This window comes from Fulmarus glacialis, unplaced genomic scaffold, assembly GCF_000690835.1.
Source record: "Fulmarus glacialis isolate BGI_N327 unplaced genomic scaffold, ASM69083v1 scaffold9472, whole genome shotgun sequence".
Taxonomy (NCBI): Eukaryota; Metazoa; Chordata; class Aves; order Procellariiformes; family Procellariidae; genus Fulmarus; species Fulmarus glacialis.
The window spans coordinates 1-11,681 of record NW_009197134.1 but is presented as its reverse complement, the minus strand read 5'-3'; the positions used below and the strand labels follow the sequence as shown (position 1 = coordinate 11,681).

The following is an 11,681-nucleotide window of genomic DNA, read 5'->3' as shown; positions in this document are numbered from 1 at the left end:
TAGATGACATGTCAAGCCCAGAGATCTAACACCAGACAGTAGCAAAAGTGTCAAGAAATGAACACAGCTCTCTAGTTTACTATGCTTCCCAATTCTATAGGACTATCTCAATGAGACATCATGCTGGAATCACAATACTACAAAATTAGTTTGCTTTTAATATTTTAAAATACAACAAGGCTCCTACTGATGTGGGGGATCACGTGTAAGGGTTTGAAGGATCAGCCCCCCCATAAAATTTTTCATTTAATAAATCTTGCAAGGGCAGAAGAAAAACAATGCTGAAATTGCTAATAGTCAAGCCCTACCTATAAAGCAGAATCTTCTCTATAAACATTTTCTATATATGCAATGTTAAGTCCCTTTTATTAGAGCATTTGCTCATCCTTGCCTACTGAATACTATCAGAGTAGATGCTATGGAGGATTTCGTAACTGCACACTGCTCCGTTAACTGTAGATCCAGGTGAATTGTTGTATCAGTGTTATGGAACATTGTGGTACCCTAGTGGCAGTCTGTTGTGATAAAGTAAGTTGATTTGAATGCAGGTCTTGAGCTTGGCCTCTGAACCCCCAGGCAAGAAGGGCTTGGAAGTGCTGCAGTCAGTATTGCTTATCAGAAGGCAACTTGTATCGAAAGATCCAGACCAGAAGCTACACTGATGGGTCCTGGAGAGAGAGAGAGAGAGAGGTCCAGTCCCCTTTGGCTGGAAGGATGAGTCAAGCCAACACAAGGTTTTACTGGGAATGAGTGAAGGGGAAAGGGTGTTCCCAGAGGACAGAAGGAGATTTTTTTGCCAAGATGAAGGAAAAAAACCACAACTCCCTATCTCACTCCCCAAATCACACTCTCTGAAATACGCAAATGGTCATAAATACCTGGCTGATCAAGGGAAGCCTTTAGGGGTAGGTTTCAGAGAAATCTTACGTATTATTTTTGTTTGAAGTGACCACAATGATACTCACTGTAACACTCTCTTTGCTTTTATCAGCTGAACCTTCCTTTTCCTTAGGGGTGCTGGCTGTTTCTGTGGGTGTAGGCTGCACACTTGAACTGGGCTGGGATGATTTATTTAATGTTTCTGTGCTAATTTCAGTGTCTGTTTCTTGCTGTGTTGCAGTAGCTAAAATAAAGGAAAAAAGAGAAAGTAGACACTACTCATGTATACCAGTCTACAGTCACTCTTCATAGGTGTGCCTGCACCTGTGCAAATGAAGAATATTGAGTCACTCTGTATTCCACCCATCCTAACCCCCTCAGCTGTGAAATAGGCAACGCAGCGCCAGATTACCTGACTGTGTGCAAGATTTCATATGCTCAGGCCAGTGAGCTTGTTGGCAGGGATAGTCACAGTAGCTAGTATTCCAACAGCAATAAAAAATGGCCTCTTTCTTGCAGTTAGCACACCACTGCTTCTTTTTAGTTTCATCCACTGCTTGCTGCTTTTCCAGTTCCAGCTGTTTCTTCACTTCAGCAATCAAACGATCTCGTTCTTGTTCTAGACTCTGACGCATTTCAGCCATTGTCAGTTCTACTCAAAATGCAAAGGAAGAGGAGTTTTGCATTTTCCGCCCCCCAACAGCAAGGTGCAAAACAATAATTTTCATGAGTTTAAAGACAACATGAAATTAAAACAATCAAAGTATTTCCTGAGTTTGGGCATCTCTGTTTCATACCTAGTCAACAAATGAAAGTCTTCCATCTTGTTTTCTTATTCTGGCACTATGATTTTTACCCTTAACCATTACCTTCCATTTAACACTTTAGTTCTAGATGTCCCACAAAGGATCAGAATCCAGGTGTACTAGGTGCAGCACACAAAGGATCTGTGCAGCTGCTGCAAACATACTTTGTCTTTACAAGCCCAAACTTTTGTTCTGCTCCAATATTCAGAAAATACAGAGAATTTTATGTCTTCTCTTTTCTCATAAATAACAGCGAATCAATTGTTCATTGTATCTTGGTTTCTTTACAAAGAAAAATGTGAAAGTTCCAGGAGGGACACTGACAAAGTTGTAAAAACACATCAGTACATGAATAAAGCTGTAAATTTGAGCTTTACTTCAAGATTGCTCTGAGAGCCACCCGCTATTAATGCTGTTACGAACTGATACCTCAGTCACTATGAGTGACTATGAGTGAAAGAGAGCTTGACAGAATCTTCAAGAAAGTGGGCAAATACAAATAAAGCATTCCAATTCTAGCCACCTTGGCTAAGGATGAATCTTTGAGTCATTTGAAAAACGCTGATACTTTCAGAACACCATTAAAGGTGTTTATTTAAGTCCATAGCTTAAGACTGGTGACAAAGGGTTTAAAGGATTTTTCTTCTATTTCTGAGAACACCTAGACATTCAGTTCTGTGAGTTGCAGACGAGTTGTTGCCATACCCAAGTAATTCTGAAGATTGCTATAACTGGACTGCAGCAGTGGAAAAACCGGTCTACCCTGATTTGAAAGAGCAAAATGTTACTAACAAACCGAAGGCATGAGTCTGAATATGGAGTTATTCAGCCCTTAATTCACTTCCATTCCAGATATGTTCTGCAAAGAGAGTCAAAAAGCGGACGAGGACACTGTATTACACAATCCTAAGGCTGTTCGGACTACATGTATCTTAAAGGAGACTTGATCACTCAATTGCAACCTTCTTCCCACAGTCAGTGCATTAAATAAAGATAATTTAAGAGGAATCACATTTTAATCATGGTTTCATTTCCTGCCCATATGATTCAGTGAATGTAGAGATGAAAATCCCCCTCCTAGGAGGAATATTCTTTTATCTGTTTAAGGTAGTATTTTGAATTTATTTCACTGACAGTCTGGCATTCGAGTCAAGGTTGACTATTCACTTTAAATAAATAAATACATAAGTAAGTAAGTATATACACCCACAGCTGATCTGAACCAAAATGTCAGCTACAATCTCCAAAGATACCAGAGGAAGCAGGTTCCCCCAGTGGCTATATTAACAGAACTTCATTCATATGAAAATTAGAATGAAGTAATCAGCATAAAATACCTCATGAAGAGGGATTATCCAATGATGCATAAAATAAAGAGTTATTCTGTCCTTTGTGTACATACTCAAAAGGTGTCCGCTAACATCAGCACAGCACATTATATAAGGTCTTGTGTCCTTTACTTGGACAATTTGTAGTATCATATGATGAAGGTAATACATACTACAAGCATTTGGACTGATACACTTTTTGGTCTGCCATTTTTTCATACCTAGGTTATGCTTCATTTCTGAGAGTTCCTGTTGGTGTAACCATTGAAGTTTTTCTATCTCAATTCTCAAACGCCGAATCTAAGTATTAAAAATTTAATAGTTAGTAATAATAAACAGGGTGCAATGTATAATACATTATTATTATACAGAAAAACATGCCCAAAGCAAAGAGCCTGATTATCACTTACATCAAAGCTCCTTCATATTAACATGAGGACAAGACCATAGTAAACCCCAAACCAAAGTCTGAGGTATTCTAAGTATTTGTTTGCTAGATTTTCCTACCATAAAAAGTACAGGATTGTTTGAAAACAAAAAGCATTTCTATTAAACTTGCTCTTGCTTCCTCTGAAATTAATCGAGTCTCAAATTCCTCTGACTGGAATCAAAAACCTATTCCTCAGTTTTGCTTGCATTTATTAGTATGACATTTCTTTTTTTTTTCTTCTTTTAACTAGATGAGGCTTAGGAAAGCAATTTTTTCATTCACTGTGGATTGGGAGTACAAATATTGTTGCTCAAAATTGTGACTTCCTTATTTTGGTTAAAACAAGCAAACAAACCATCACACTTTTAACTGAGCTTTCCTTGATCATATTTGTACTTGGTTTACACTGCTTAATCTGCTTTTTCCAAGTTTAAAGAAAACACTTAAAAGATACTAAGTACTACCTTTGGAATTAAAAGCAATGTATAGCATTTCATAAAAAATGCAAAAAGTATTAAAAATATTTTTTAAAAGTATTAAAAACTATGGTCATAATCACATAACTGGAATAAGCTACTACACTACAAGTAAATTCAAATCTTCTTCCTCTGGTGGACAAATACATGTTTTAAAAAAATGGTATTTTCAAAAAAACTACTTCAATTCTGATTATAAACAAGGTGATAAAATTAAATCCTCAACAGAAGCTTTAAGGATCTGGGCTTGATGGCTTATTGTTCTTGCTGCTTATCTTATACAGCCCATCTGATTTTTTTTTCAGTGTTTCTCTCTACCACTCTAATCAAAACAGCATAGAAATTAGGATTTCTAGACAGTCTCAATTTATAATACTTTGTAGATATAGTTATATGGTACTTTTATATATAAAATACTATTTTGCAACTTTCAAAGTTAAAATACAAGCAGTATTTTTTTTTTATCTTACACTAACCTCAGCTATTGTACTTCCAGTAGTATTTTTTGAAAGATCATTATATATTTCAGTCATTGTTCCTTTGATGGCATCCATCATCTGAAAGACAAAATGAAAAGAAAAAAAAAATCTTTGATATATATTTTTAATAGATACCCACTTTCACTTCCTTTCAACCACTCTAATGTGAACTTACATTATTATCAACAATGCTCCATATCTCTCTATATATTTATCTGGGTCTACTTTTAGAGGACTATTTAGAAGGTAAACCACAACATTTTTGATCAGGACTCTGATTTTTAAGTGTCCTGAACTGGTGAACTGCTTGACCTTCTACTTTTCCAAGAAATTGCCATTAATATAATTTACGAACAAAAAAAAATAACCCTAAGTTTGGGGAAGAAACTCAATGCAACAACAACAACAAAAAAAGAAAAAAAAAAGACATTTACTGACATTGCTGACCACTGACAATTCCACCAAGTTGAGTGGGAACATTGAAAGTTGATAGTCAAGATTAATTCTGGTGCTTTTAATGCCTGGGTACTCAACTTTATTTCCTTATATAGCATTCACCTTGATGTTTTAATTTAAAGATCTAAGAGAGTATATGAAAAGCTAATGTCCCATCCCTCACTCTCACTATCTTGATACAAGTATTACACCACATCTTCTCTTTAACAACTTAGCTTCTGTTTTAATATATGAATACACACTTATGACAAGTTACCATCTGATGAAGCTACACAGTGTTTTAAAACAAAACTACACTTTTGTATATGTATTCGTGGACAAAGATGAAGAAATATTAATGTTTACTGTAAATATGACGCTGAGGGGATATCTACACCTTTAGGAGAACACACAGAAAATGGTCTAAACCACAATGCAACGTAAATAAGAAGCAGCAATGGGGGAACATGAGAAGGAACGGGTCTAAAGTGTCTGAGCAGCTGAAGCCTATCATCTACACACTCTGGCTTGGAATGGCAGCATTCAGCCAGCAATAAAAGATGGTTCAGCACTTTTGTCAAAATCTAGCTGTTCCTACCTAGTAGAATGAATTTGCCACATACGACAACCTGAAAATAAAGTTATTTTAGAATTTGAAATGTCAAAAATGTGAAAGTTCTCTTCAAAGTAAATTTCAAGAAAACCTTGCTCAAGAACTTACTTTGCTAGTATATTTAGCAATATCTGCAGCCACATCAGCTGAAGCTGTTGCAATTGGCAAGTCTGTGTTAACTGAGGAAGAAAGTGTACTTGCAGATCCAGAACTGGTAACCATAGAAATAGGTTGAGTACTTGTAACCAAGGTTATAGTGGATGTGGAAGTGCTCTGGGTGATCTCTTTTTGCTGCACAGCTAAGAAAAGAGAACATACAGCAGATCAATCACATAAACAATTATGAAAATAAATAGGCAAACTTCTAACTTTAATGTCTAACTTAAATGTGTGCACCTAACCATTTCAAAGACTTACATTATTTATACAATGGTGCCATTTAATCTATTAATTATACAGTGCCCAGCCACTGAACTTGTACATAATTGTAAGGCTTAAAGCAAAGTGAAGCAAATATATCTTTGAAACTTATTATTTTAGACTGGCCAATGCAAAAGTCTCCCTCAGATCTGTATTCCTCCCATTTTGGGACTTTTCCATCCCACTTCCTAGAAATTCACTTCCTTACCTCTCAGTTTGGAGAGCTCCCAACTAATACCATACATACGAGCGTAAGGTAGACTTTGACATTTTCATTTGCCATAATTTTGAAACGTATTATTGATTTTCTTTTCTTTTTGCTTTGAAACAAGGTTTAGTGAGCCACTGTTGAAGAAAGCCTACTTTAGTAATACTTCCTGGTGTTAATCCCATTCTTTTGTTATTATTGCTACTGATTATTATTAGTGTTGCAACATGTTTAATATACATATATCCAGGTCAACATTAGCCTTTGGTTGGCTGCAGAGCAAGAAATGCAACATTAGATTAACTCATTAAAGCAAAGAAGTTATTCATAGTGTTAAACAGGATAAGAAAATTTTTGTCATCTTTGGTCAATACTTCAAATAATCTTAAACAGTGGGTAATTAAAAAATGAGAGTACAAATCAAAATGCAAAGACCCTCACCTTTTCATTCCTAACGATTTATCTACCTCGAATTTTTAAAAAAACATGTATTTTTTAGGAAAATACTTTTCAATCTATTTTTAATGAGTCATATTATAAAAGATGTCTTCATTGCCAATATCCTCAAAACAGGAATTACTGAAATAAAAGTTATTCAGTTTATCTCTATGTACTATATTTTTGTTTATGCCAATTCAGTATATAAGAAATCTATAGATTTTATAGTTTTCATTTGATATATTTGTAGAGTATAATATTTAAGATGGAACATTGCTCTGATGCACTTAATAGTAAACATTGATAAAACAAACTCATAGGCTGAACATTTAAAGTTCAGCCCATATTCTATTAAAAAAATAAGACTTCACCAAGTTTCACATTTATTTTTCTCACGGAATATTTCTGTATCAATTTTGTGGAGTCTGCAAGTAGAAAGACACCGCTTCTTCAACACTTCTTAAATGACAGTCACAAAAGCAGCTTGGGACCAGAGAAATGTGCCTCTGGTAAACGTTGGGATGTGACCCACTACTTAAACGTCTCTTCTGTATGAAATTACTGGCTTGCCAGCAGTGTTAGCAGAATGGAGAATATCTATTCATCAGGCACACCAGTAAACAGTTCAGTTTATTAACTTGAAATTACAAATGAAGCTAGGTTTACATAAAGTTCTGTGAAGTGAAGCAATAGAAGCATGGGCTTATATTACCATGTGCCTACTACTGGCAAAACCTCCGGCAAAGGGATGGTAAGAAAACAGTTGTGAAAACATTCTAAAATGCCGTGGCTGTTTGCTCAGTAAACTAGCATCAAAGTCTTGTTAAGAGTTAAGCAACAGGGATTTCAAAGACAAATGTAGCCTGGGTAATTTCATTGTTGTCAAATCATACTCTATGAAAAACCGTACAGATCAGCTTCTTGTCAGAGAAAACTGGATCCAGTTTGTAGATATTGAGGTGACAGTGGTTATCATGCAAGTGGAATAGTTAATGTTTTTGTCATATAATGCAGAAAATAATTCAGTTCACTCTCCCAAATCTGTGATGGCTAAGAATGACAAAAATATTTATACAGATACACACACAAACTTTTTGTCATTAAAATAAGGAGACATGACTCTAAATACACACCAGAAAGAGCAGGTATGGTGAGTAAGTTGTTGTGTTTTAAAGTCACTTATCAGAGTAGAACCACACTTTGAGATTTTGTTTATATGGAAGAACTCCTGGTTAGGCAGACTTGGAGCACTGAGATCACTACTGGGGAATTATGGCATCACAGGCACATTGAGTTAGAAAGTGTATACCTTTAACTGCTTGTCTTGTCTGATATCTTGTCCCTTGAGAGGACTGAGGTTGCTGTGACTGAGACTGCTGGCTCTGCTGCTGTTGCTGCTGTCTCTGCATCTTCTGCATGTGCCATTTCTGAGAAGATGTCTGAAATTTATTTGAAGAATTCCACACTACACGCTGCACAGCAGGGGCAGTTTCCTTAGGCAGCAGAGGCCTCTGCTTTTTCACAGGGCTTCCAGTGGCTGCAGATGGAGCACTAACAGTAGAAGAAGCACTAGTAGTTGCTGTCACACCAGCTGGTGGAGTCTGGGCTGCAGAGCGGGTAAGTACTGGAGTTTCTGGTAGAGGCTGGGTGCTTGCACTGGAGGAAGGTGGAGTTTTACCTACAACTAAACAAATATAAAATGTAATGCCAGCTTTTCACCAACACATCTGATTCATAATTTTCCACCTAATTTTTAGAAGAGCCACATGCACCTTCCAGTCTACTTTGAATTATTTTCCTCAAAATCATTTTGAATCATTTTTCCTCAAAAAAGTGAATTACCTCAAAAGGTAATTGATATTCTACAAGTAAACTCATTTCAGTCTAGTTGAAGTTGGTAGCAATTCAGAAGCATTAGCCATTAAGCAAAACAAAACAAAAAGTACAAAACCCAGAAGAACAGCCTGACCTCTTTTGGAAGATATGTGAGAGGTTAGCATTTGTTAGGATGTTTCTGGGTTACCACTTACACCTGTCATCCCAATTTCTTTCAGGAGAAAAATACATCCAAAAGGAACAATGACTGAACAATAACTCAAGGAATAGCATACTAAAAACTTTCTAAACAAAGGTGAACTGGCACTGACAACCAAATATACAGTGTATTTAAGATATCTATGTTTACTCAAAAATCTTCCAGAGTTTATAGTTGACTGTTCCACATATCAGATCAATTTAGGAACTGGATGATTCTTCCAAAGGTGTGGCCAGGAAAAACATATCTGAAAGAGAAGGCTGCTGGATTGACAGGTTTCTGGAAAGGGAGCAAAGACCTTCAGATTTGCATGCATCAGATCTCTTTTCTGGACCAAGGCATTTTAATATCTGAAAGCCACAAGTAAAGGTAGGGACCTTGGAATCATGGACAGGACACAAATTATGTCTAGAATATATTCATATAGGCCTATATATATAAATATTTAAATCCACTTTTAATTTCACTCAGAATGTGTATTATTCTTTTGCCTCTATATTAAAGTAAAATTTTAGGATTACTTATTATTTCAACCATCACTGGTTTAGGCCACTACTAATACATGAATCAGTGGTTTTGAAATTCATAAAGCTGCCTTGCTCAATAAATTTTTAAATAAAACAAGAATCAGTCAATACAAACTCCCCAAAATTACAATTCTGTTTTTAGTTTATAAGCCTATTTTCTTGATTATCTCATAACAACAACATTTGTCAATTAAATTCCATTTTAAGATTCAAAATTCAGAAGCATTAAGTTGCCTTCTAAAGTATGCTTAGTTAACTGATTGAAAACATCATTTTTAATTAAATGATTGAGTCAACATTCTATAAAATATAGACAAGAAGAGAAAGTTATATGAAGAATAAAATATTTTTCAATCTAACCATTTAAATCTGCTTTTCTATTCTTTTTGTCAAAAGGCTAACATGCAAAACAAGTTTAGCAAAAGCACTGTACTCATTAATTGAGATTGCTTTCCTCTTTTAGCAACACATAGAAACACGGGACAATATCTCAGGGACAATACATGTGATTTAGCTGGTTTTTTGATTATTACTGAGAGCATTTACATTTTATTTCAATGGGATCTTATGCAACTTGTATGTTTGATAAGTTCCAACTTCTTCTATACCTGCGATTTTGGGTGGTCTATGGAAATGTAAAAATTCAACTGAAAGTCATAACAATTGCAAAATAAATTCTGCATTTGTTACAGAACAAATATTACAAATATTCATAGTTCTATGCTGCTGAAAGGAAACTCAATGAAACATGTTTTATTTAAACCAGAAACTATAATGGGGACTGAAAACTTTTTTCATAGTCACAAAGAATGAAAAATCATTCCTAAAAATGGTTTTAGTACAGATATTTTTATCTTAATGCAAAAATAAAGGTAACAACTCTGGCTTCCACATTAGCCCTACAGAACAGGAAAAAAAAAGGAAGGAAAGAATTTAATCCTACCATCTTGTTTAGGAGGAGGTTCTTTAGATTCTTTCTTGGTTTTCCTTCCTTCACGGCCGCAATGATCATCTCCTAGATCGATGACAAGTTCACTCTCAGAATCAGAGTCCAGTCCTAGATGCACAGTTGGAGAGTCTGTTTCATCTTTACCTTTCAGTTTTTCTTTTGCAGGATGCTGTAAACTTTTTCCCTTTTCAGAAAATTCTTTCTCAGTGTCTGTAATTGCCTTTTCTTTGACTGGGTCATCTGTTTTCTCCACTTCTGGACTTGTGCTTTTAAGTTCCTCCTTGTCTTCATTCTGTGCTGGGGGCTTAGGTTTTTTTTTCAAGCTCAATGATTCTTTGTCACTTCTCGTACCTTCCTTGTCCTCTCCATCTTCTTGATCATTCTTTGATTTCTGATCTTCATCACTATATTCACTGTCACTGGTGTCAGACTTTTCAGAATCTTCAGAATCACTGTGTTCTACTGCAGTATAAACAGCTTCAGATATTTCATTTATTCCTAATTGTGGGGAGGAAAGTACATTCCATGCTGACATCAGACTGACTGACATTACCAGAAAAAATACTCTATATACTGGAACAAAGTGTATACATACCATTATCTTAGCTGTCAGTCCTTAAGCTATAAACATTTCCCTTAGTACCCTATCTCAACACCAGAATGTATAAGAATTACCTTCCACATATTCCAATTCACATTTTTATTTCATTCAATGGCCCTCCTTTCACTGCTTTTTTCCACTACCTGCAAGCTGTTTTGTTCAACTTAGGACCAATGCTGGCAAATACAAAGAGGAATTATTTTTATTCACAAGAAACCACCTTAAAATCAGTAACACTATTCACCTGATTAAAATTACTTACATGCACGTTTGCAGAATCAATTTTAGATTGCGTAAGTTTTGCAAGGAGAATATCTAATTTTTATAATGCCTAGAAAGTCTTTAATTAAGTGCTAAACAACACTAATGCTTCCAACAGCATTCAGTTCCTGTGTGACTGGATATACTAATTTGTGCAACTGACATAAGTTAGGTACAATTCTTGAATTTTTCAATTTACAAAGCAAATATTAAGACTATAATTCTGTCATACTATCTACATCTGAATGGTACAAGAACAGATTAAAAGATGAAAGCTTTTTGACAAAAATTTGAAACATCAGGTCTCACTGTATTTTAAATTAAACTGGTTCAGTGCATTCTACTTGCCTCAAAGAGTTCAAATATCCTCTACTCTTGTTTTAATGCATAAAATATTTAAGGTTTTACTATTCGAAAACTTCTTTTAAACTCCAATTCAAAATTTCCTCAAGTGTATCCTTCAGATGTCCATTGTATTCTTGAGATACACTTACCAAGTTGCGCTTTACAACTCTCTATTGTCTTGTCGAGATTAAGCTGGAACCTACTACGTATCTGTCGTTTTGGTGAAATGAGTTGCACAGGAGTAGTCTGCTGTTGGACTGACTCACTCAACTCTTTCAGATCCATCTCAGCTTTGCTACGATCTAGAAAAAGAAAAAGGAACTAAGAAAAATATTTTACAAAAAGAAGAGATCACTATCCAGATAAGACAAATTTTACTCAGTAACAATTCAGACAATCTGAAACATATTTCACTTCTTTTATAATTATAAAATATTATATTAATATTATA

The 11,681-nt window shown here is 35.2% G+C and overlaps 1 protein-coding gene across 1 annotated transcript; it reads right to left on the bottom strand.

Moving 5' to 3' along the window:
* Positions 1-438: 438 nt before the first annotated feature.
* LOC104072835 (protein kinase C-binding protein 1-like) lies at positions 439-11,532 on the bottom strand (the record flags this gene model as incomplete). The annotated part of the gene is made up of 9 exons (XM_009572425.1): positions 439-668; positions 966-1,123; positions 1,292-1,531; positions 3,235-3,313; positions 4,396-4,476; positions 5,555-5,745; positions 7,822-8,196; positions 10,018-10,521; positions 11,380-11,532. Coding segments are annotated over 9 exons (1,796 nt in total), but the record flags the coding sequence as incomplete, so codon positions are not given.
* Between the last annotated feature and the right edge of the window lie 149 nt (positions 11,533-11,681).